This window comes from Cricetulus griseus (assembly GCF_003668045.3).
Source record: "Cricetulus griseus strain 17A/GY chromosome 1 unlocalized genomic scaffold, alternate assembly CriGri-PICRH-1.0 chr1_1, whole genome shotgun sequence".
Taxonomy (NCBI): domain Eukaryota; kingdom Metazoa; phylum Chordata; class Mammalia; order Rodentia; family Cricetidae; genus Cricetulus; species Cricetulus griseus.
In genome coordinates this window covers 84,675,154-84,700,545 of record NW_023276807.1, presented here as the reverse complement: position 1 = coordinate 84,700,545, position 25,392 = coordinate 84,675,154, and the positions used below count along the sequence as shown (strand labels likewise).

At 45.7% G+C, this 25,392-nt stretch overlaps 2 protein-coding genes across 12 annotated transcripts in view; both read right to left on the bottom strand.

Annotated features, from left to right (window-relative positions):
- Window positions 1-303: 303 nt before the first annotated feature.
- Otx1 (orthodenticle homeobox 1) lies at window positions 304-3,950 on the bottom strand. Of its 2 annotated transcripts, XM_035453418.1 has the most exons (5): window positions 3,854-3,950; window positions 2,859-3,010; window positions 1,331-1,506; window positions 1,184-1,249; window positions 304-1,153 (listed from the first exon to the last, which is right to left on the bottom strand). In XM_035453418.1, the coding sequence occupies exons 1-5, from the start codon at window positions 3,948-3,950 to the stop codon at window positions 688-690; spliced, it is 957 nt and encodes a 318-aa protein (XP_035309309.1). In that variant the 3' UTR covers window positions 304-687. The 2 variants fall into 2 exon arrangements, with proteins under 2 accessions (XP_035309309.1, XP_035309308.1); XM_035453417.1 differs by having other exon boundaries at window positions 304-1,506.
- A 6,455-nt stretch (window positions 3,951-10,405) lies between these two features.
- Ehbp1 (EH domain binding protein 1) overlaps window positions 10,406-25,392 on the bottom strand; it is a 270,164-nt gene continuing 255,177 nt past the window's right edge. For 7 of the 10 annotated variants that reach the window (XM_035453512.1, XM_035453510.1, XM_035453511.1 and 4 more), the window contains 4 exons: window positions 19,363-19,462; window positions 18,079-18,152; window positions 11,644-11,758; window positions 10,406-11,439 (listed from right to left, as the gene is read on the bottom strand). In XM_035453512.1, coding sequence (XP_035309403.1) covers window positions 11,349-11,439; window positions 11,644-11,758; window positions 18,079-18,152; window positions 19,363-19,462 — 380 coding nt within the window. In that variant the 3' untranslated portion in view covers window positions 10,406-11,348. The remainder of the gene's footprint in view (window positions 11,440-11,643; window positions 11,759-18,078; window positions 18,153-19,362; window positions 19,463-25,392) is intronic. The other 3 variants (XM_035453507.1, XM_027388045.2, XM_027388048.2) reach the window with 1 other exon arrangement.

Sequence of the window (25,392 nt, the reverse complement as noted above, 5' to 3'; positions counted from 1 at the left end):
GGAAGCTTGAATCAGTCCAGCGCAGGGCAGGGCAGGGCAGGAGGCTGGGGTACTCTCCTCCAGAAGGCCTGCCTCAGTGCTCACCACTGGGGAGGTGGACATACTGGAAGCTCTGGCCTGCAGATGGGGAGCTGGATCAAGGGCAGCTGAGGGGGTACAGTCTGCTAGAAGAGACAGTGGTGGGTTTGACTTGGAGGAGTGTGTGTGTGTGTGTGTGTGTGTGTGTGTGTGTGTGTGTGTGTGTGTGTGTGTGCACTCCAAACGGTAGATAATATGCCAGCTAGTGACTTCAGTGTCCAGAAAGAATAAATAAAACTGTTGAGCTCCAAACAGAGAGGGTCAGAGCGAAGAGCCTCAGAAGGCTCCGGGTGCATGAAAGCTGTCCAGAAAGACTTGAATGGGTGACTCACGAGTTGAGAGGGAGAGCACACTGCCATCCCGTGAAGAGACTGAGGGCCAAGCAGAAGCACCGGGCCCCACCTCCAAAGGGGAGAAGGGTCTACCCTCCCCCAAGCAAGTGGCACAAAGATGGGAGCGGCAGTGCAGGCAATGGACATCTTGGGGGCGTGAAAATTCAGTTTTGGAAAAGCCAAGGCAAAGGCGAGCGGTGCAGCAGCAGCAACAGGATGGGGACCACGGAGGGCGCAGGTAGTTGCGTTTCTTCTCCACTTCCTCTCATTCCTGGGCTCACAAGACCTGGAACCGCCACGAGGCTTGGTCCTTATAGTCCAGACAGTCGGGAGAGTTGAAGTTGAGTTTCCAGGCAGAGGAAGCAGCGGCAGCGGCAGGCTCCTTATAATCCAAGCAGTCGGCAGAGTTGAAGGCGAGCCCAGAGCCTCCATAACCTTGGTGATGGTGGTGGTGGTGATGGTGGTGGTGGTGGCCTGAAGATTGGCTCAGTGGGTGGTGTGCGTGCGGGTGGTGGTGGTGATGGCCAGCCATGGAGGAGGGTGCCATGGGGCTAAGCTGGTGCGGGTGGTGATGAGAGTGCATGGGCGCTAAGTAGGAGCTGCAGTCTACACCGCCAAAGTAAGAAGAAGAGGGCGCGGGGTAGCCCTGGCCGTAGCTTCCGCCCTGGCCATAGGACATGGGGTAAGAGGCCGCAGCAGTGGCGGCACCTGCGGCTACCGAGCGTTGCATACAGGAGGCGTTGCTCGGTGCGCCCAGTGGCTCTGGCACGGACACGGATGGCGGTGCTGAGCCTGGCGAGATGGAGGCCGGGCTCCAGATGGACGAAGCAGTAGGCGTACTCAGAGAGGACGCGGCTGCCACCGGGTTCCCACCCAGGCCCGCGGCCGCAGCAGCCGCGGGATTGGCGGAGGCACTGGACGCTGAGCTAGACGAAGAGGCCGAGCTAGACACGGCAGGCGGCGTGAACTGGCCGCTACTCTCCGAGCCCGAGCTCTCGCGCACTGGAGACGACTTCTTCTTGACCGGCCGGCTTTTCGTTCCGTTCCCGCTCTGCTGCTGCTGGCGGCACTTGGCACGGCGGTTCTTGAACCAAACCTGCAGTGAGCAGGGTGAAGGAGAAGGGATCAGGGGGCTGGCTAGTGGAGCTCACAGCTCCTCCGCCCCTCGGACTCACACCCCGCCCAGGATCTCAGGGACCTCTCAATCCCAGCCTCTACCCCTCCCAGTCTCTGGCCCTGCCAGACCCTGTCCCCTCCCCCGCACGTGCTAGGTCCCCAGCTCTGGCTCCCTCCCCCATCCTTCTGCGCAAAGCCCCCAGTCAGCCTCCACCGCAGGAGGGATGCGCACCTCCCCAAGCCCAGCGCAACTCTGCCCAAGGGCGGAACGTTTGCGTCTGTCCAGCCAGAAGTTCAGCCATCTCTAAGCTGTTGCAGTTGGCTGCTTCCCCGCAGCCCCGTTTTAGTTTGGAGGCCCTGTTTTCCAAGAACAGAGCTCAGGAAACAGCGGAGAGTACAGAACATCGGAGAGTAGGGCAGTCACCAAGTCTGGGGCCCGAGGGGTTTCACCGAGTCGGCTCCTGGAGACTGGAGTTGGGCAGGGCAAATATTTGGGTGGGAACAGAAGCAAGGCTGGAGGCTGAACTGAACGGAAGCAGTACTCCAGTACTGGGATTCTCGTGAAGGAAGCCTGGGTGAGGTTTCCTTGGGCCTTTTGGCTCCAGGTGGGGTACCAAATGGAACGATAAGTCATAAATTCGCACTCCTTTTGGAGGGGCCCGGACACGGGGCATTGCATTCCCAGTCCCTTCTCGAGCCTTCAGGGAAAGAAGTTGAGACAAAAGACTCTCGAGGAAGAGTTTTAGACTAACTCAGAACTCCTATTTTCTGAACTGTTTCATTTTAGAAACAGTAAACCCAGCATCTGGATTTTGCACTCGGCCTCCACTCGGCTGGAGAAAACTCCAAACCATACCGACTCCACCCTCAGAGCACACTCCAAGGCAGATTGCGCTAGGCTGTGACCAAGTTCCATCTTGCACTTTTAGAATCCCCAGGACTCAAGGGAAGGGTAAGAAAGACAAGAGCGGAAGGAGAGCTAAGGCTCAGTAGGAAAACGCCAAATTCTGTTGTAGCCAGGAAGCAGGGGCCATTATCTAACCTTCTGGGAAAGTTACACCCGGGGGACACGGCTGGCCTTTCCAAAATCCAAAAACCGACTTTCAACAATGAAAGCGCCCTGGGGACAAGGGCTAGAGAGATGTTGGGCTCTAAGCCATTACTTTTTAAAATGTTACCCCCCTTTAGCTGACTGAAGCCCAGCACTAGGGGGAGTTAGAGAGGGGCTGTCCAGTCAGTGAATGGGCCCCAACACCAGATGGCCCAGGTCGGATCTTCCCCGACCGCTCCTAGCGCCCCTACCCTAATCCTAGAGTCCCAAAGACCACGCACCTGGACTCTGGACTCTGGCAGGTTGATCTTGAGCGCCACCTCCTCTCGCATGAAGATGTCCGGGTAGCGAGTCTTTGCGAAAAGGGCCTCCAACACGTCCAGCTGTGAACGCGTGAAGGTGGTGCGTTCCCGTCGCTGCTTCCGCGGGGTGGCTGTGGGGACATACAAGGGCACCTGGAGTCAGCAGTGGACCTCGAGGACTGGAGCTAGAGGCCACACGCAGGTCTTCTGGTAGGTCCAGAACCCTGCCATGGAAAGGAAAGGCCGACCTCCGCGCAAAAGCAAACTTCCCTGCCCACAGGTGGGGCAAAGTGTATAAATTGGGCTAGAGGCTCCTGTCTGAAAGAAACATCAGGGCCTCAGCCCTCCTTGTCTCTCAGATAAAAAACAAAGCCATCCCCTCCTCATCTCCCTAAGCCCACTTCTGGCTGAAAGGTAGGAAGTAGAACAGAGGTAGGTAGAAACAGGACCTGGGAAAGCTTTCCAAGTGAATAAATTCAAGCAAAGAAGTAGGATCCAGAAAATAAATTCGGGGTTCAGTTGGAGTCGTCTGCCACCACGGAAGAGCTGGGTCAGGTCCCTGGTCTCTAGGGCACTCTGACTAGGGAGAAAGAGCTCTGCTTCTCAAGGCAGCTAGACATAAGGGAAGTTTGGCTGTTTACATTAGGGCCTATCGAGTCCAGATTCCTCGTGAAATGTTTGGGCGGGCAAGATTTTATTTTTTTAAAAAAGCAACCGGTGGGAAATACGTCGGTGGACAAACATGCTTTCTCTAGCATGTGAGACCACAACAGGAGCAGGCACCACAAGCTCAAAAGTTGTAGGTCACAGTTTCTAAACTCAAACCGGAGAGCCTGTAGCAGATCTGGGCAACAGACACAGAGATAATCATATCCCTGGGCCTGTTTGGGGACTGTGTGGGCTCAAACGTTAAAAGCTGGAATCCCCCAATATTTGCACAGGCTTGGGGGTAGGGACATAGGGCCACCGCTCACCAGGATAGCCCACAGAGGGGTGTAGGAGGTCCATGGCAGGGCCAGCTAGGCCCAGCCCGTTCATGCCGTATGGGGGTTGTTTGAGGTAAGACATCATGCTAACTGCCGGGTGGAGGCGCCCCGACGGATCCAGGGGGCCTGGGGCCAGGAGCAGTTCAGGGCTCCCACTTCGAAGTCCTTCAAGCTGTTGCTTCTGGGGGCCTGGCCTAAGGAGACAGGAGACACATGGAAACCGTCACCCGCAGTCACTTTGGCTTTCAGTTCCTATAATCCTAGAATGGGGAGGGGGGCAGGCTAGGAACTTAACAGGGCAGGCAACCCAAGAAATTTCTCCTCCAAGCTCAGCAAGCCGGCTTCTTAGAAAAGTAAACTTTCCCCACATCGTTCCTTCCTCTTTTAGGGCTTGACAAGGGCCAAAGACACTCCTTGAGTGTCAACAGGAAAGAAAACTTAAAAGCGCGATCAGGCCGAGGAGGTGAGAGCCGGGACCGGGGAGGGTGCAAAATCCCAAGTGTAGTCTTTTTTTTTTAGTGCTGCGGAAGCAATTTGCTCAAGCAAATGTTCACTTGGCGCCGGGATGGCAGGCCGTACAGAGCGTACGTACCGGGTTATTTTGTTTAAGTTTCAAATGTTTTTGAAAGAGGGACAAAACCGCTGGCACTACAGAGGTCCAAGGTTAGTACCCCTTGGATCGCCCAGGCAACTGCCCATTTTGGTCACATCATTCCTTCAGAGATCTCCAGAGCAGCCCCCTCCCCCAGAGTCCCAATCACCATTCTATCTGACCTCTCTGGGCCCCTGACGCTAGGAGATGGGTGAACCGGAATTTCAACGCACTTCTAGGGTAGATGTGGCCCAGGCCCGGGTGAGGCGGCGAGAAGATGCCAAAGGCGCCACAGTAGAAGTGGCAGTTTCAAGAAGCCGCCCAAGGTCAGGGGTGCCTCAAAGACGGTCACCCGTCCTCCTAAGCCCACGCAGGCCCGACCTTCTTTCTACCAAGTCCGAGAGAGCACACCGAGTCCCACCAGGGTCTGATAAAGGATGACCAGCCCAGCGGCTCAAAGCATGCTGGGGAGTTCAGAAGCCAGAGCACCCTGGATCGCGTGGGCTCCTCGCCGTCCTCTCCTGAACTCGGTGGAGAGCAGAGAACTAGGCCTCAAGTCGGAAAGCTCCCGCACACCCAAGCTGGGAGCGCTAGGCTCGGCCGAAGACACTGCGAGCCCCTGGCGCTCTTCTCCAGCGGAAGAAGGGGTTCTGGGGGGGTAGGGCTGGGACCCGAGAGGGGGGCTTCTAGCTACACCCGGCTTTACAGGGAGCCCAGGGTGGGAACTCAGGGAAAAAGGAGGCAGGACTTAAGTAGCTTTCCCATCCCAACTCCAACCCCTGCTTCGGTCCTTGGGGTCCCGCGGCCTGGACTAAGGGAGACCAGCAGGCGCGGAAGGCGGACGGAACCACAAGGGAAACAGCGCACTTGGGCCGGAGAACCACAGGCCACCAGCCGCCGCGGTTCTGCGAAGGTGCTGCGTGAGTTTTCGAATACTTAGATCTAACTTAGCACCCCAGCTCCGCAGCTTCGGAGGAGGCGGGGGAGGGGTGCCCGGCTCAGCAGAGGCCTAGGGTTCTCAGCACAGCCAAGGGGGTGCCCGGCCATTCACCCCAGCCCCGCCCACCTGCCGGGGATCTGGGGGAGCGGGGGTCGATTCGAGGAAGAGGAGGCGAAGGGAGCCAACACCGTCCCCGGGCAGGGCGGCGCGCGGCCCCTCGGCTCCCTCCTTACCTGCCCTCCGCTGCCGGGGCTGTTCACCATCTACCTCGTGCCCTCAGCAAGACCCTCCGGGCAGCCAACCTGCAAAACAGAGCTGCACAGGTATTACCCCGGCGGCGGGTCTAGGACCCCCGCATTCCTTCTTTCCCCAACTTCCCTATTCCCGTCTCCTGCTTTTTCCAGGAGCTCTGTGCGTGTTTCCCCAGGTTTCACATTATTGCACAAATACTTTGTTTGCAAAGTCCCACATGCTTTTCCTCCCAAGACCTGGCCTCAACCGGGACGGGGTGGGGGGGCGGTGTTCGAGGGACAGAGTTAGGTGGTGGTTCGCGGTGGCCGCTGCACTCCCGGTGCAACATGGAGGCGGTAGAGACTGAAGAAATCCTGCGTAGTCACTTGGCAAACTAAATAAATCAAGCAATTTACCTTGTCGGAGTGGCTTGTCTTGCTCGGTTGTTTAGGTGATTGGAAATGTAGCCTGATGAAGATTGATCACCTTTCTACTGCCCTCCCCGGGTATGAGAACGCGAGGCAAGTGCGTAACGGGGCAAGGCCGCCAATAGGGGGCCTAGAGAGGGCTGAGTGACAGGGAGCCGGGCAATGGCAGCGCTAGCCCGGGTTACCTCCGCGCGCCCCCGCCCTCCCCCGCCCCCCTCCCCCCGCCCTCCCCGCGCGCCAGCCCCGCCCCGGTCGCGCGCTAACTCTGGGGCTCCGGTGGCAAATTCCGCTCAGAGCAAGTCTAGGAGGGAGAAGGCAGCGCTGGAGTCTCGGGAGCAGAGGGGGCCCCGGGTCCCGAGGCACGCCTGGGGGCCCCCGCCCTCCTCTCACCCAGGCTGCGCTACGAAGGAGTGGCAGAAAGGTGCTGGGTAACCGGTTCCTGGTCGCGCGCGCGCCGCCGGGCTTCGCAGCCGGGGTGTGGGCGCGAGGCTTCCCGGGCGGCGGACTTGAGGCTCGCCGGCCCCTGGCTCGCCTTGGGGCGCCCTGGGCCCCGGAGCCTCCTCCCTCTGCGTCCCCCACCTGCGGGCGGCTCCTGCGGGCGCGGGCCGCTGAGCCCAGCTCGGGGGCAATTCTAGACGCGCCTGGCATGCCGCGGCGCCCCGGGACTCCCGCGCTCAGGGAGAGCACCCGCAGGGGAGGCGCCGCCACTTACTAGCTCCGCGTCTCCAGGTGCTCCTGGTCCCCACCAAAGGTGCTGGAAAGTTACAAAAGCTTCTTCGGAACCGTTGGAACGCAGCCCCTCTCCCGCCCGCCACACACACACATTCACACACTTTACTTATTAGGCGGGAGGTTTTGATAGAAAAATTCTTTTTTTTTTCACACTAGGTCTGCCTTTTGGCGTCTCCAACAACCAGGGACAGTCTGGTGGAAAATGTGGCCACAGACCCCGACCCCTCAGTTCATTTTCCACATATTACGGGAGGAGCCTCCTGGAAACAATTTCCCCGGATTGTTCGTACTGGAAGACCCCAGTTCCCAGCCGAATAACTTGCTAAGACTTCCACCTGTGTGGACTTTTCAAAGGGAGAGAGAGAGAGGGAGAAAAAAATGATTTGGCCCAACCCCGAGCACGGCAATTCTTTTAAATGGCATCTCCCACTGAATACGAGGGACCACGTTTATGCCTTTTCCTAGTCTTTACTCCTCATCTCCCGTTCTCACCCCAACAGGCGGGTAAAAAGTTTGAGCCTGAGTATTGCGTGGGTGAGTTCGGGAACCTCCAAGAGCACTGTAGACCGGAGCACCTCGATGCCCAGGCCGCGCGGTCCGCACCGATCACTGACCAAGCCGCGGGGCGACCAAAAGGAAGGGGGAGCCCGCTGAGTGAAAAGGGGCCGCGACTGCCGTTCATCAAAGTGTTTCTCCCCTCCCCCAAGCGACACTTTTCTTTGGAGTCCGAATAAAATACGGTAACAGAATATGATGGAGGGCACACTGTTTCCTTAACTGCTTCTCAAAGGACCGAGAGATCTTCTTAGGACCTTTAATAAGGCTTTGGTCGGTTCTTTTGTTGATCTCTCAAAATCAACTCCTTCTAATTGAAGTTGGAGCTGAAAGCGAGCTAATGTTCAAAGAAAGTGGCCGCCAGACTAACGAAATTACATTTTTTTTGAACGATGAGGGAACATCTAATCAAAGGGGCAGGGAAGGAGGGGTGTGAGCGGGGGACCACGGAGGAGAAAAGGAGGTTTTACAAGATCCCTCTCTGGTTCACAAAAGTCAGCGACACGGGCGCTTCTCTCCAGAACAAAGACACCGCGGCCCATTCACAAAAGCGAGAGAAAGAGAAAGCAGAATAAAAGAACGCGAGGAAAGGGGGGAAATGAGAGGGAGAGAGATAAAACCTACAGGCGGAAAAGAAGCAGCGCAGAGCACAGCGCCGGCCCGAGCCAGCACACACCTTAGGCTCCCGGGACTGCACCGGGAGTAGCCCCAAAGGCGGGCGGTCAGGCTGAGAGCCACTGGGACCGCGCTGAGGTTTAAAGAAAGAAACGAAATACATTCCTGCCCCCTGCTCCGGGGAATGGCGCAGGCTAGGACGAACTAGTTGGTGGGCACGAAAATGCCGACGTCCTGGGTGTACACTGGCAGCATCCCTGTCCGGGCCTCCCCGCTGTGAGCCTGGATTGGCCCTCTGGGGCCCTGGGTTCACGCTCTAGCTGGATCTCTCTGGTACTCTGGCCTCCTCAGGCCGGGTTCCTTGGCAGTCGCAGAACTAGCCTGGGTCAGGTTGACCGAAGTGGGGCGGCGGTGCGCATTGGAATTCGCGGTCCCCAAGGCCCACCGCGCAGGAGCCGGTCGCTGTCGGTTCCTGATGTTGTCCCCCTCCATTCTCGGGCAAGTGGGAGGTATCGGGTGGCAAGGAACCCCCCTCCCCCATGAGAGTATTCATCTAATCCCAAATTGCAGGCGAATTTCCTTAATGCTCATCCAGTAAAACCTTGGGATTAAGGAGAAAGGAGAGGAGGAGGGGATGTGGGGAGGAGAGAGAGAGAGAGAGAGAGAGGGAGAGAGAGAGAGAGAGAGAGAGAGAGAGAGAGAGAGAGAGAGAGAGAGGAGAAAAGAGAAGAGAAGAGAAGAGAAGAGAAGAGAAGAGAAGAGAAGAGAAGAGGAGGGGAGAGAAGAAGAGGCAGAGTAAAACCAAGATGAAAGTTTTTTTTTAATTCGATGCAGAAGATTGAGGAAGTCTTTGCTAGCCAAATGTCTGGGTCGGGGACGCTAGTACATGTAGAAGCTTCGACGGTTCCCTCAAAGGGTAGTTGTGCAGCTTGGGGAAAGTAGGGGCAGCATTGGAGGAAGACGGAAGCTGTCTCAGTTTAAGGCCCACCAGCCAGGAGCGGGCCCCAAGCCTGGATGCAGCATCCAAGTGACCTCGTGCCCACTGTAGAGTTGCCAGACCGTAGAAATACTGGACCCAGGCTCGGGAGGCGGGGAGGGGGGAGCTCTGCACCCGATCGCCACAAAAGCTTCCACAGCCGCTGCTATCCCCCCCCCCTCGCGCCCCTTGTCTCTTCACACCGTGCGGGTTTTCTGGGTCTCCGTCCCTTGGCGGGCTGGGTGCTTGCCTGCCTTAGGGTGCCACCGGGCACTGTGTGGAGCTTCGGCAACGCGATTCCCTGGCTGCGGCCCGACCGCGCGGTCCCAGTCCGTGCTCTGCTGCCGCTGTGGGGCGTTCGGGCGCTGCTGAGAAGGGAAACCCCGCCAGGCTGGGAACCAAGCAGGAGGGCCCCCAATCACTAGCAAACCTAGGACTAGGGGAGTTTTGTCACCACGCAGATCTGGGGCGGCTTGGGGGAAGGGGGATGCGCCTTTCTGAGAGGCCCCTGGAAAAGGGAAGGTTTCTGGAATCCACCCTAAACGGAGCCCTAGGATGCTCGGGGCGGTAGGTTTACCTGGGTTGAATTGGATAGGATTCTGAATTTACCCCAGAAAGCAGCAACTTGCTGTGCTGCTCTCTCATAAAGAGGACAAAGACCCGATTTCACTTAGTTCTAGTAACTTTTCACCAGAAAGAAAAAGAAACAGAATTCTTTGCCACCAGAGAATTCTGTGGCAAGTTTTTACCATCTTGAAAGACCAGTATTTGGAAATGGCAGCATACTTTTCCAGTGAAGTGAGAACCTGAATGCGTGTGTGAGAGAGGTGGAGAGATAAAGATGGATTGATGAAAGAGAGAGACACAGAGAGAGAGAGAGAGACTGAGAGACAGACAGGGGGAGGGGGGAAGAGAAGCTAAAGCAAATGCCAGTGTTTCCCCTAACTTTCAGAACTTGTTGACGGGGCTTTCTTTGTTCCAACACCCAGTGTAGAAGTGCCCATTTTTTTTTTACCCATCGAATAGAAATTGTTACCTTTCTGTCTTCCATCTCCAACACACATTTCGTACAACCCCTCCCCCCCAAGCGCAGTCCTCTCCCCTTAGTTTCAGTACCTACAGACTTGCTGGTTATGGTGGGACACAGTTCTACATAGGACTCCAAAGCAACTAAAAGTAACACTGGAAAATTAATCACGATGCATCCCCCCCCCCAGTGGTGCAGAGTCATAAATTTCCTGCACTATTTCATCGAGATGACCCTTTCCAAAGGACAGGATAGTTTAAGCTCCCTAAGAATGTGACTAATGGCTTTGAAATTTGCATTCTATGTGAGAGGAGTTCTTCTGGACCTGTGTTAGTTCCAAACACAGTCCAGTGTCCTGTGCTGGATTCCACATGGAGAATCTTACTGATACACAAACTTCACATTAACTTTTCACAGCAAGGAAAAACAAAACAGCAGCAGGGGTTAAGGTAAGAAAGTTTCTGCTTTTATTGAAAATTTATATGAGACTCAGTATTGTAATAAATAAACACAACCATTTTCACAAAACACAGTGCTACGCTAGAGATGCAATCTGAGATTTACTTGTAGTGCCAAGACAGACTTATCAATACAGAAATAAATATTAACAGCATTCTTGAGCCAACGTTGAGCCCCAACAAAAGTAGGAACCAAGCAAGATGTAATAAATAATTATTCAGAGAAAAAGATGGCGCATAGTCAGATGATACAACTGTCTTTGTAAACTGCTGCTCATCTAGTAGAGCCTTTCTCACAGCTCACCTTTCAAACCACAGGGTTTATCTCAGGCTACCTTAAAGGGCCATCCTCCGAGGAGAGCAGAGAGGAACTTTATTATCTTTATGTGAAATGCAAACAACTGCAGAAAACCCCACTGGCAAATGGGACACAGTTTCGTCAATACACAGAATATGATCTAACTATGAGATTCAGGTAACAGTGTTACATACGGCAGAATTGGGAAAAAAAAATCATTCATGACAGTTTCTTATTCCCCTTTGCCCCCCCACCCCACCCGTTGTCATTATGCTATTACCAACAATACTACAACAGACATGTTTCAAATTTTCATTCATCCACAGCAGAGGGGAAATAACCAGGGAAGCCTTCCCCTCTTTTGGACAGTTTCTTTGACCATCTCCATCACCGATCATTCACAAGGTGTCTGCAAATCTACTTCACATGATTGCAAAAATGATTTCATGGTTAACTCACAAAGGACCTTAAAGCTATCTGGAGTTCTGTATATTATCTGGAGAGGAGGAAAAAGGGGTGGTGGTCCAGAAGTACAATCCAGTCAAACAAAATGTTAAAAAGTTTAAATCAACCAGTCTGTTCCTGGCCTGGGGACTAAGGCTAAGCTGCTGGGAGAGGTCTGGTCTGCAGGCTACTGAAGAGCACACTTCTCCTCCTTCTTGGCCATCTTGCCTTTGTTTTGTTCCAGAGTTCGCTCCAAATGCTCATCTTCTTCTTCCGCCCTGGATGTTAGACAAACAGGAAAGACAGAATTATATTTCCTCCTGAAGGGGAGAGCACGCCCTACACACGAGCTACACGGATCCCCGGCGGCAATGGGGGACACAAAGGCACCTGTCCACCCAGATCCCGAAATGAACTTGTGTTAAACTTCTTGTTCCCGTGGGGGTGGCTTCCCTTAGACCACACCCCATAGCCCCACTCACTGCTTCTCCTGGGCGTCCAGGTCCCTGACAAGGGCGTCCCGTTTGTCCACCAGGGCCACTAGCTCGTCCAGCAGGAGTTGTTCCCGTCGCTTCTGGGCCTCGGTCTTCTGCCAGTCTGTAGGGGGCGGGAGGCCAGTTACCACCCGTAGGGGCTCAGGGCCCTCCCCTTCCCGCCTAATTCAGTTTCCTAAAATCTCAGCAAACCTCTGAGGTTAACCAGGCCACTAGTAAGTGTTTGCTGCGGGAGTTTGGCCGAGGTGGTCAGGGTTTCACGCCCTAAACCCTACTTTGTAAATACTTATTGAAGATTGATTCCGCAGGTTATTCGCCTGCTAGAAACCAGGTGTTTGAGTCGGTGGCCAGGCGGGAGGCAAGCACCTGAATTCAGGCGAAGTGGGGGAGGGGAGCTGGAGTCCAGAAGAGGTTGGCCCTGGGCTTGGGGCAGGAGGAGTGGGTAAACGAGGAGGCGGGGAAGCCGAGAAGGGCGATAAAATCCTTCTGAAAGGGCTGGAGAATCTGCCTGAGAACCTACTCTCCTCCCCACCCCCACTCCCACCCCAAACAGCCCATTCTTCGCTAATTTCCTCCCCGCTCTATTTTAGCAGTTGGATGTATCTCACACTGGGCGCCATATGCTTCACAATAACTTTAAAAGTAGTGAATCGGCTAATTAGCATTTTTCTTTGAAGTAAAAAAAATAAATTTGCTCTGCAGCATTACACTGCAGCTCTCGGTCGCGTCCCAGCCAGTTTTCTTTTGGAGACATTTGCTGGGTGGTTTCAAATCGAAGCACTTTTGCAAAGAAAAAAAAAATTACATATTTCTTTTTGAAACTCCAAGTGAAAGGTCGGAAAATGCGCTGGGCAGTGCTTTTTCTATGGGTGGTGGCCATTTTTATGCCAAGTTTAGTACCCAGTGATATACATAACCTAAACCTTTCAGCCTTGATAATTTCCTTAAGATGAGCAGCAGTTTCACTTGATAAAAACAGGACCACAATCTAACATTTAAAACACTTTTGAAACCAAAGCCAACTGCTCTCTGGCCAGACTGTAAGGGCTTGTAGCTGTCAATCAAGCCCCAGTCTACCCCGCCTCCCTCATTAGGAAGGTAAACAATGAAAAGAAGAAGTAGATGATGAGGAGATAGCAGAACAAATGAGGAGCTGGAGGGAAACAGGACACCGGCTTTAAGGGGAGAAAGGCACCCTGGCCACTGACTCTTACAGCCCCCTCCCCCAGCAAATACGCTTTCCAAAAACCAGAGAAGTGCAATCCTTCAGGGCTCTCTCTTCTCTCTCCATCGCCCTGGGCAATCATGTTAAAACTCACTTGGTTGGTGCTTATTCAGATAAACCTAACAATGCTTGCACTGGTTACCATGTGAATCTTCACAAACCACACAAGAATGTGCTGGTTCAAATCCCTCCCCCCTCTCCAAAGCAAAATTTATTCAAGACAGCAAACTGCTCAGCAGCTCTATGAAAGCAAATGGTGCTACAGCGAATGCTGTCTTGTATTTACAAATTAAAAATTAGATGCATCACCGTGCAATAAAGGTTAGCAAAACTGGGAAAAGCTAGTTCACTCAATTTTATCACTGTTCATTCCATAAACTCAAACACAAAATACATATATTAAACACACCATGCTAATTATCCACATTCCATATAAAACATCACAAATAGAAACACATTCAGTGACTGATTTTGATTATGCTCTCATTTAAAGAGGAGGAAACTTATGGAAATCTCTGTCTGAATTTTAACAATCAGTGAAATGCAGAGAAGCCACATTATTACAGTCTTACTCTCTGCACCCTTGCAAGGAAGGACACAAGAATGCTGGAAATATTTCTAATCTCTTGTTCTTAAGTCGCTTTTACTCTCCAGAGCAAGTGAAATAACAGACTTTGTGACTGGGAGGATCCTTAAGATAGACAATTTTAGTCTAATTTTATATACTTGTAGTTCTTGAAATATTAATTCAGGAAAAGATCCTGAAATTAGGACTACATTTTATTTATTAAAATTAAATTTGTTAAATTAGTAGTTTTAATTGGATAAGAAATTCTGATTTCAGGTGTATGATTCATAACTCTTTGCAAATCTTCTCCACACACAAAAATGTATAATAAAAAAATTTCTATTTAAGCCAAGAAAATGATTTAACCACAAATACATAATTCTTATTAAATTACTCCTCCGAACTGGACTACTTACAAATGCTTTAGTTATTTTAAACGCCAGGATTTCATTCACATTGAAAAGTTAAATTTTAACAATATGAACAGATGAAAGTTCTATAATCTCTGAAATATTGAGATGTTTTATCTCAATTTTTTTCCTATCTCAGTTAACATTTTTCATTACTGGAAAAACATATAAAGCTGAAAAATACTTAGGTAAATTTTTTAATATTTAGAGAGTCGAATTTAACTGACATCGGCATTTAAATATTTTAGCATAAAATTCAAAGATTTTTGCTGTTAACTATTACTGTATTTAATATCTTAAAAATAGTCAAATACAGAGCACACACCTATTAATAGGCTTTATATTAGCAAAGCTATACTCTATTTTTTCCTCGGTAGGAATGAATTATACCATATATGCACGTATACACTTACATTCTAATATCTACATCTATATCTATATATCTGAATGCTAATTGACAAATTAGTAAACTATTTTAATCATTAAAAACATTACATTCAAAACTGATCAAAAGGAGCAGATATGTGCAAGTTTAAGTTTAAAAAACCCTTTAAACAGTTTCACCTGGGTATGTCACATGTAGTTTGTGAATCACTTGTTAGAACCTGAATGAAAGGACTGTGCACCTACAGCACCAGTCACAGCTAACTGGCTTCAGCTTGGACAAACCACAATGTGGGCTCTGAGGGATTTAAAGATTCCAGTGTGCTCTTGCTACAGAAGCCACAGCCTCTCACAACAAACAGGATTAAGTTTTGATGCTGCATTTGAGCCAAAGTGTTGAAGTAAAGAGATGCTGTTTATGCTCATCTCAGCTGAGCTGTTTGTTAATTTGAAAAACATTCTTTTTCATATATAGGGCCAATTATTCATGCCCTGATTCCATTTATTTGCTGAAGTTGATAATTACTGTGGGGGAAAAAGGCAAAAGAACTATAAACACTGTAACACAAAGACCTAAACTTCTGGTAAAACTTCAGACTTGCCACTGTAAGTAAGCCTGGCACTTAGATGAGAATTAACACTAGTTTTGTAAAGAGCACATTGAGGGAATTGCAGTCAAGTCTTATCTTTAGTTACAGTCAACTAGCAATCCTGAAGGAGTTTGCCTCATCATCAGAACAGGCCATTGATAGGATTCTACTGTGGAGCCTAATCAATCCATGGAAGACTGTGGCTGTGCTGTGTAACAAAGCTAAAATAGATTTACAAATGGGGTTTTAGGGGATAAGCTCCTCCACAGGATTACATATTGATTTTAAATATAAAAAGCTTATCATATAAACCATAACTACAAAAATAGTGAACCTATGCATAAATCCCTTTAGAAGAGCACCCTCTTCAAACTCTAAGCCAAGAACAAATCAAGATGTACAAATCCTAGAGAAGATCCATTTCTTGTGCAGAAAATGAACATGGCCTCTTTAAAAAGCCCACCCCAATGTGTGCAGGAATGAATCTGTCTTTCCCGAGGGAACATTAAAGAATCTGGAACAACAACTACAAAAACTACAGAAGAAGTATCTGGAAGACGTTTGTTAGCTTGAGGGAGCCTTACCATTGAGCTCAGTAGAGCGGCAACTCCCTGCTACGACCCCTCAGGAAAGAGGGAGAACAGGGCTAGAGTGATTAAGAGACCTCAGAAGGATGGATTAATTGAATATTATTATTACTATTACAATATTTTGCTTGAAAAGCACACTGTGAATGTTTCTTTCAGTGTGCTATTCTCCGCTCTCTGCTGGTGCATGCCCTGAACACAAGAGTCATTTGGAAAGGGTTTAATTTAAAACTATGGCTAAGGAGAAGATGCTGGAAGAAGAGGAGTGAATTTTTAAGTAAAGGGAAACAACACAGCACTATTATTGTCTGCTCCCACATTTTTGCTCTGGGGTTTGAAAAGGCTCCTGAAGCACACAAGTGTCCATGCTGAGGGTGGCTCTGCTTATGTCTGGCTCAGGCTACTGAGATAGGCGTCTCTAAGTGTCTCTATTAGAAATCAACAGGCTGTTCTTTTCCTCCCTGACACAGAGATTTAAGGTACAGTCACATACAGGACAGTGCAATTTAAGATGCTTGTGTGTGAGAGAAGAAAAGAAGAGGGAGGCTGGGGATGGAGAGTCAAAAGACTAATAGTTGCATTTAAAGTTTTTAAAAAGCTTTTACTGCTCCTCTGTATGTGTGAAAACCTCAGGCAGAAAAAAAATGGTAGATTCTAAGCCTATGCATACAGATGGCCAATGAAACTGGGATATTGTCCATTTGTAAGGGTGTTATAAGATGCATATTTAGTAATAATACTGGCTTGGGGAATAAAAACAGTATTTCAGCTCTGCCCTGAAAGCCAATTATACTGTATAAAGCTGTATTTTAAGGACAGTTTATCTTCTATACAGAAGAGGATGGGTATAAAAACAAATTAAGACTACTTTACATTGAGTGTAATGTATAATGAATCTATAAAGAATATACTGTATAATGAGTTATGTATTATATACAGATACATTATACATATATCCTGCTTATAGAGTAACTGCTACATGTACTTTTAAACTATTTAACTTTCTGATCTCTTTTAAAACCATACGATAACTAGAAAAATTGTATCTAAAGGAAAAATACCATTTGGTGTACTTGGGCATTTTATTGCAGTGGCAAATTTCACAAAAATTCTAAAATAATTTTAAAAATTTAATAGTTATCAATGGTATTTGATGCATCTAGCCATTTGAAAGAAATTAGCTATGTGAAGCTTTTAAAAACAAAGTAAATTGAGTTTTTAAATTAAGATATACAAATGTTATCAGTGATATTATCAAATGAGATTATAGATATAAAAGCAATTAAAGTAAAGCTTCTACAACATACAAGGTCACTGATAAATAGGCCTTATTTTAGAGTAATATATTTTAAAATATTTTAAGAATATAAGTCTTCACTTGGCTTTCACTTACAAACTTAAATTTCTAGTTTCTGAACTAATTAGAATTGACTTATGGATCAGGTACCTTATCAGGTGAAAACGGAATTACCGCAGACAGTCAATGGGTTAAGAGGTCAATATAGAACAGGAAAATCAATTTGCATTGATTAGACAAAAGATCTATTTTACAGAGCCCAAAGGATTAGCTTTTAAGGAAAAATCTTTGAACTCCTTTAACTGAGAGATACAAGAAGAGCATTATAAAACACTTCAGAACTTAAAACAATATGTAGTAAATGCTAAACCTGAGCTAGCTGCTGTTCATTCACACTGTGACCTGTGCACAGGACTTCTATACCAGCCAGCTCAGTGGCTTACAAAGTGTGCAAGTATTTTTTTCATTTTCTCTTACCCCAAGCACTGCCCAAATACTTACTTAACAGGAGTGACATGTTAAGAAGCAGAACAGGGCTGGAGGTGGTGGCTCAACCTGTAATCCCAGCACTTGGAAAGCTGAGGCAGGAGGACTTCCACAAGATGGGGACCAACCTGATCTACATACTGAATTCTAGGCCAGGCTGCAGGCCAAGCCGGGATAAAGATAAAGACTGAGACCCTGTCTAAACAAATCAAAGAAAACAAACTAGAACAAGAGTATCCCAATGACAAATAATCAAAACAATAAATCTTCACTAAAACTCCCCCAATGGAAACAACTTTAAAATGCTCATAAATAAAATGTAGCTAAAAGCAATTATCTCTTTTCTGTTTGTCTTTTGAGACAGGGTTTCTCTGTAGCTTTGGAACATGTACTGGAACTTGCTTTGTAGATCAGACTGGCCTTGAACTCACAGAGATCCTCCTGTTTCAGCCTCCCAAGCACTGGGATTAAAGGAGTGTGCCACCACAGCCCCGCTAGCTCATACATTTTATGTTTTACAGAAATTCATTCTTACTGACTCAAAAGTTACATTCTGTTAAGAGCAAACATAATGATTAGCTTTTAAATTAACTTTTTGTGTTTTTTTTTTTTAATACTGTTTTCTGTCTTCAAAGGCATATGTGCAATTCCTATAGGTACCTATTTGAACTGCCCTAGTCAAACCAGATGTGTATAGCACTCATTAAATTCCACTGACAGCTGACAGGTCACAGCTCTCACCTCAGTTCTTTCCTTCAATGGCCAGAAGCACCCACTCTCACCTCAGCTCTTACCTTCAATGGCCAGCAGCACCCACCCTCACCTCAGTTCTTACCTTCAATGGCCAGCAGCACCCACCCACACCTCAGCTCTTACCTTCAATGGCTAGCATCGCCCGCAGTTCCCGGTTCAGCAGCTCATATCTTCGTTCTAAGTCATGTTCTTTTTCCCTAGGCAAGTTGCAAAAAGTTCATCAATATGCTAATTACTAAATCATTAAACACTTAAAAGAACCTTGAGTTTACATTGATTTTAGGGGTCATAACTGACTTTTCTATTTAACTTTAAGCCTCTCTAGACAAATGATATACAGACTCAAAGTCTTCCTCAGTTGCCTGCTTGCTAGTGTTATTTTACTCCCTTCAGTTCCAAAAGGCACAGAGGTACATTTTAAAGGTGAGCAGTCTCACTCTCACAGGCTTCTAGTATAAGGATCTATTGTAAAACAGTCACAGTTGACAATAAATACTTGCACTGAAAACTTCATGTGAAAAGAAGAAACACAGCATACTACCAGACAGGGCTGAATACACAGACACGTCAAAGTTTTCATCATACTTGCCGGTTTAGGCAAGGTAGAAATGACAAAAATTAAGGTTTTACATTTCAATAAACACATGGTAAGCTGGCTCATAATATTGGCAAACTCTAGGAACACTGCTAGCTAACGAGCAGAAAGGAATGAATATTAATTTCTATAATAAACTAAGTGTTAAAGACTCAGATGTCTGTATTTAGCCTAGTCTCCACTGAACTTTAATAAAGCCACTATTAGGTAATTTATTTCTTATCCCTCAAAGTTTATATTAACATCACCTATAGATAATAAATGTATTTTTCCTTAAAAAGAATTTTATTTTTTAACTTAGAATTTAAAAAACAAACTTCACTTTTGCTTTTCTGGAGGCTTCTCCTATAGCCCCAAGTGAAAGCTAATCTTCTTCTATACTAAGTATTTATTTCTTAAACACAACAACTGGAGCTGGTAAAGTAGCGCCACAGGTAAACGGTCCTTGCCTTAAGCCTGACAACCTGAACCCACATGAAGTGGAGGAAGAGACTGACTCCACAAAGTTGTTCTCTGATTTCCACACTCTCACTACAGTTTGTACACTCACCTACACACACACAAATCTACACACAGACACATGCACACACAATAATAAATTAAAAAATTGTTACTTATTCCTTGACTTTAAAAAAGACGTTTTCCCCCAGTGTCTTATCAGTTCATTTGCAAATTCTTACTGTTCAGACGAACATTTTTATACACTAGCTTTTTAAGGAAAGAAACAAAGATTAAGCTTAGTAAATATTAAACCCCAAAGAAGGCACTCACTCACAAAGTCCGAGATGGCCAGTGTATAACCAAGTACTCACAGCAGGGAGAGCTGGTTCATCCTCCTTATTAGGGCATTTTTCTTATTAACTAGCATGAACCATTCCTGCATCATGGCCTCCTCTTCTTCTGTGTTCCTTCCTACAGACCGGAAAGAGTAGGTTACATGACACCTAAAAGCCCAACAACACATCAGCACAACGTTTTAGCTTGAAAATTTTTTTAGGTGCTCCAATACGGCATAGTGCATTGCTTACAAGACTCAAGTCCAAGGTATAAACACAGATTCAGTATTTACGAACTCAGAAGCCGATCCTCTAAGGCTGCTATTTGTTCAGAGTGCATTTTAGTCCCCTGAACTCACCTGTAGATCATATTAACACTAAGTACCGTCAACAAAATGCTCCACCTTTTAAATCCTCCCCAGAGGCTGACTTGCTATTATGTTTCAATGAGGAACTCAGGGTGCTGACAGACACATGGTCATGATTTTTTTAAAGACTAAAAATTGTTATGAGAATTGTAAGATTACCAGGGAGACCAGAGAGGATCAAAGATCCCATGGAAGCTCCCCTTTAACAACTTACTTTCTTACTTTCCTCATGCAAGGTAAAATACCATATGTGTATATACCAACTAGAATTTGTTCACTCTAACAAGATGAACTACTTACAAGTTATTAAGGGCATTGTAAATGACATTGTTACAATGAATAGAATATGAAAAAAATTTCATTAATGACACACTCTAACATTTGGACTGTGAAGTAGCTCCAGCACAGAGGTATTTTACATTCACTCACACCATTCAGTCATCTCTGTCACTGCTCCTCCCACACAGGACTGTCACACACATTATGGCACATCCTTGACATTGATCACAGACAGCAATGTGCAGGTCCAAACTGTACTATAGAAGAAAAATACTTTTTCTTTTTTTGCCATATTTCCTTTTCTCTCCTTTTTAAATAAGACCAAGTCTAGTTCGTAATCCTTTAACCTTTTTTTTTTTTCCTGGATTTCCATCCATGGTTGTTTTATTACTTTGCTAACCCATTATTTAATATTAGCAGTTTAATTTCTGCACAACATTCATAGGATAAACTTAAAGACCTAGTAAGAACTAAGTATCCCTATGAAGACTGTTCTGTGCATTTGATTTTGAAGTGTGATAGCACCATTTAAAAATGGAAGACATTAAGTCTATTTTAGAATTTCCATCAATACAGAGGTATAACTATTTAAAGTCTTCTTTTCCCACTCTGCCCTCCTCACTTCAGAATTCCTCTTCTCCAGGAGCAGGCACGGTCATAGACATATACTCTTCTGGACCACATACTGCCATGTCCATCAAACACATCCACATTTTGTCTACAAACACAAACTTCTTTTCCTTCAGTAAAGTGATATTATATAATAACCTATTGTGTATTTTATCATGTCTAAATATTTACTTTATAAATTATGGAAATGCCACAATTAAACTATTTCCACATTAATACAAATCTGAGGAATGTTTAAAAATCTTGAAGGCAGCTAGCTCTGCGTGCATAAGACTGTCCATCAGCTTGAGAGCATGCTGCCTGTCGTTAGGGAGAACAGTGAGGAGGTGCGCCATCATTACATGTTATTAAAGCTCAATGTGTGACACCGACTTAAGATAGATTCTTTCAGAGTCTCAACAAAAGTCTTTATTGTTTTACAGTATTTTTAATCTCTCCTTTAGGGTAGCTGGTTTTGTATTCACTTTGGACCATGTGATGTCTTGACACTGGTCATGTGATACAGGCTGCGATAGGCACAAATCCCTGGGTAGCAACAAAAGAAGAAAGAGTAAAAAGAAAAAGCTGAGAAAAAGCTCGCAGTTTGGAAAAAGGCCAATTGTACCCCGGTGAAAGCGTTTTGATCAGTGAATGACACATGTGTGCAATATTAATAGGTGTAGATTTTATGATATCTCATTTTCTGATTAAAGACCCAGTTCTTGTGTTCATAACTCAGGTGGCTTCTAAAGATACAGACATATTAAAACTTTGTTTTGAGTTTAGCTTAACCTATCATTGAGGCTTTCAGGCAATACTAGAAGCAGCCAGCTTTCTCTTACATTAGCATCATTTTCTTCAATGGAACACTGCTTCCCAAGTTTAACAATATTAATGTGGTACTGTGTTATTTTCTCTTTAATTCATGTATTTCTAGGTAAGAATCAAAGATATCCCCATAATTATTAGTAAATAACTAATAAAAGAACCTCATGTTTCAAAAGGAAATAAGCCTAGCAAATATTTAAAGACACACTTATACATTGTTACCCAGCTTATTTCTATTCACTGAAAAAAACATAAATCAATTCTATATCACTAATCCTTAGCTGAGGTAGTGTACAATGATGGAAATCTATAGTCAGCCTAATAATAAAACATTAAAGTTTCCTTAAACATATCCCTACACTATTGTTTTAGGGATTTAAAAATTTTAAATTTAAAAGCTTTAAAAGCCAGCAAGTTGAACCATTACAAATTAATCCTGACTTTAATAACTGGTTAAAGACCCCTTTAGCTTTATAAGCAACAAAAAATATTAAAGCCCCTGATCACAGTGAGCTTTTCTCATTTCTCCTCTAACCATTTGTTATTTAATCCAATACTAGTAATCCAATTTGTCCATCAGACTTTTAAAGGGCAGAATGCAACTTCCTCAGCTTAGACACTTTTCAAAGTACAATATATTTTTCAAATGAATGCTGGATGTTTCATTTTTCCCAACTGTTCCTAGCTCTAATGCATGAGGAAAAAAAGAACAAGATGAACATTGTTCATACTGATTAAGTAAGAGCTCATTAAAGAGCTGTCAGTGCGGTACTTTGAATATGCATGAAGCATATAATCAGATCTAGTACCGTCACTAGAGGAGAATACGGTAAGTACAAAGGACTGATTTAATTACTTAGAGTGGGCTGTGGTGGCGAAGCAGTGTTGTTAGTGCAGAAAGAAAAAGAGGTTGTGTTCTGCTGCTGTCACAGAAAAGCAGTTCTAGCCCCCCCAGTGCCTGATCTCACAATAAAGCACTTTACACTGTGGCTTAAAATGAGGACTGCTTAATAAAATGTCCATAAATCATTTAATCTTGTTTAACCTTACCTTCTAACTACCTCTTCTTTCAAAATTATTTTAAATGTGTAATTACAACTACATTTTCATCATTGTAGAGCCAAATACTTACACTTCCGTAAATCTTAAATTCTTTTTAGTTTCATAACCAGAAAAATTCATGACTTAGATTACTGACAGCCACCCAGAAATAAGATATGACTAAAAAAGATATGGATTAAAAGTTAAGTAAACATTTACTAAAATGACTAAGTATTACCAATAAGAACATCCTCCCAAAAAGGAGTTTTCACCTTAGAATTATTATAATCTCTAGTGACAGACATGTAAACTACACAGTTTTTAAGTTTTATCTCCTTAAGGAGTCTGCATTATTTTTCCTGTAGGAATGTGACATCTTTTCTGACATCAAATGTCTTAAGATTAGTTTTTTTTTTTTTAATCAGTTACTGTAGCTGGAGTATGAGCTGTAAAACCACTAAATAACCAGGGACAAGAGCAGAAAAAATAATTGTTAGTAAATGAGGAGGCTTCATATCATTCTCTCTCTCACGCAGGTAATAAAAGTCACTTCCCAGAAAGCTGCACGTGAAGCCCAGCAGTAGGAACACTGTAAATGTTTAATAATGTAGTTAAGAATAGCAACCACTTTTATATTCCAACTCACAGAAGATTAAAAGTTTAAGATATGATTTCTTTCAAGAATTCATTCCTCACCCAACAATTTGTGGTTTTCTTTATTCTCTTCAGAAGCAGTGTTTTCGAGGTTTTAAAATAAAGGAGTGAGGTTTCCAAATACAGAATTGTTTTACTTCTACTGCAGTGACAGGTTTCAAACAGTGGGTGGGTCTCATGCATGATAAGCTAGCACTGCATAACGGACCCACACCCCAGCCCACATTGCTAAGAGCCCCTAAAGGCATTCATATTTCAGGTCATATGTAACTGCCCTAACTACCGACAGGCAGGCATTTGGCTAAAGTTAAAATGCTCACAACATCATAGGTACATTTACTTTAAGGTTCATTGAACATATTTGCAAAGGGAGGAAACACAGTTACTCTTCTTGATGTCATTCCACAGAGCAGATCACTGTCTACTTGGAAAATCAATTTAGGTGCTCAGAGTAAGGACACATGAGTCCTCTACAGATGGAAAGAGTCCTTCCAGCTTGTCCTTCTTTTCTGGTCTCTGCAGGACAGTCCTGTCTTAAAGTTCTCTCATAGTCCTGCCATAGAAATGACTCAAAAGCGGCTCTAGACATGGCAGAGGTGTTAATGTCAAGATGAGCATGAAGTTTTGAACAAAATAATACACACACTTTACAAGAGGGATTTGTAAACTTTTATGTATTTAGGTATGTCAAGATTTCTGGAGGTATCTTTTCATAAGGATTCAACATTTAAAAATTATTACATTTATTTGTGTGTGTGTGTGTGTGTGTGTGTGTGTGTGTGTGTGTGTGTGTGTGTGTGTGTGTGTATGCAGGCCAGGGGACAACTTTCAGGAGTGTTCTCCTTACACCATATGGGCTCTGGGGATGGAATTCAGGTCCTCAGGCTTGGTGGCAAGTGCCTTTACTGGCTTAGCCATTTTTCTACATAAAACATTTTTTCATACAAATGTTAATCATGTTTTCCCTCTTCCCCAACTTCTCTTAGAGTCCTTTACCTCCTCACTCATCCAATTTTATGTCCTTTCTCTCACTCATTTTTTAAAAAGATCATTTGGGTCAACATTGGAGGCACTGGAACCAAATAATAAGTTACAATATTTTACAGGAATCTACCTATTCATAGCTTTAAAGACATCTTGCAAACAAAGTATATCTTATTAGTAATTACTTGCATAAGTTTTGAGAAACTTATGGATAAGACTATAAATTCTGGGCCAGAGAGATGGCTCAGTGTGCAAAGGCACTTTTAGATAAGCCCAAAGACCTGAATTCCATGTCTGGAATCCACCTGGTAGAAATTTATCCTTTGACCTTCACATGCTTGCTATAGCAAGCTCACATCTACCTATGCACACAAATAACTCATAGTTTGTTTTTTTTAAAGATTATAAATTTCTAGTTCAATTATTTTTAATCTAGTTTTTTCATAATTTTTTATCATGTTTTCCTCCTGCCCAATTCCCCTTAGAACCCCCCCCCCCAATTCCTTACCCATCAAGTATAATGTATCATTACATATACTGTGTGGTTCCTGTAACTGGTTAAATCAGTCACCTTGACCCTGTATCCACTATGGTCTTTCTTCAATGCAGTTTTTAGGTGACCTTGTTTTTAACTGAGCCCCTTATCTGACGATAATAGCTGAACTCCCAAAGCCTTTCTTCTTAGGGCCTAACTTAGACCCATGGCCTGGGCTCCCAGCCTCCTAAGCCCCTTTCTTTCTCTGTAAGGACAGTCATGTGACTCTGAACTCAGGTTCTCAGGCATGGCAGGCAGAAAGTCTTTTACTCACTCAGCCACCTCCCATTCCCTTTTCTTTCCTTCTCCCCGCTGCCCAGGCAAGTTTTATATAATTCAGACTGGCTTCAAACTCGAAATGAGCCTAGGATGATCTAGAACTTCAGGATTCTCCTGCCTCTACCTTCCAAGTGACAGAATCACAGGAGTGAGCCACCATACTTGGTTTACATGGTGCTAGGAAGAGAACCCAGGGTTCCATGCATGCTAGGGAAGCACTCTTCAAAGAGCAGAATTCCCAACCCATTTTTCCCTTTTTAGACAGGGGCCTGATAGGTAGCCAGGCTGATCTTGAATTTTGAATTTTGGTGTTGTCCCCCCACCCACCCCGCCCCCGCCTTTTAAACTTTTCTTTGGTCTTTCACATCAAGTAACTTGATCCATTCACTTCCCAGTCCCTCCCTTGCATCCCCTCCAAATAAAATAAAGTAAAATTTAAGGAAAAATCTCATCATAGAAGCTGTAGTTTGATACAGTGAGTCACCAAGT

Coding starts and splice junctions, on each gene's coding strand:
- Otx1 (XM_035453417.1), bottom strand. CDS start 3,950: ATGATGTCTTACCTCAAACAACCCCCATACGGCATGAACGGGCTGGGC. Junction 3,011..3,853: donor CCCCTCTGTGGGCTATCCTG/GTGAGCGGTGGC, acceptor ATGTCCCCACAG/CCACCCCGCGGAAGCAGCGA. Junction 1,507..2,858: donor TGCCAGAGTCCAGAGTCCAG/GTGCGTGGTCTT, acceptor TGCTCACTGCAG/GTTTGGTTCAAGAACCGCCG.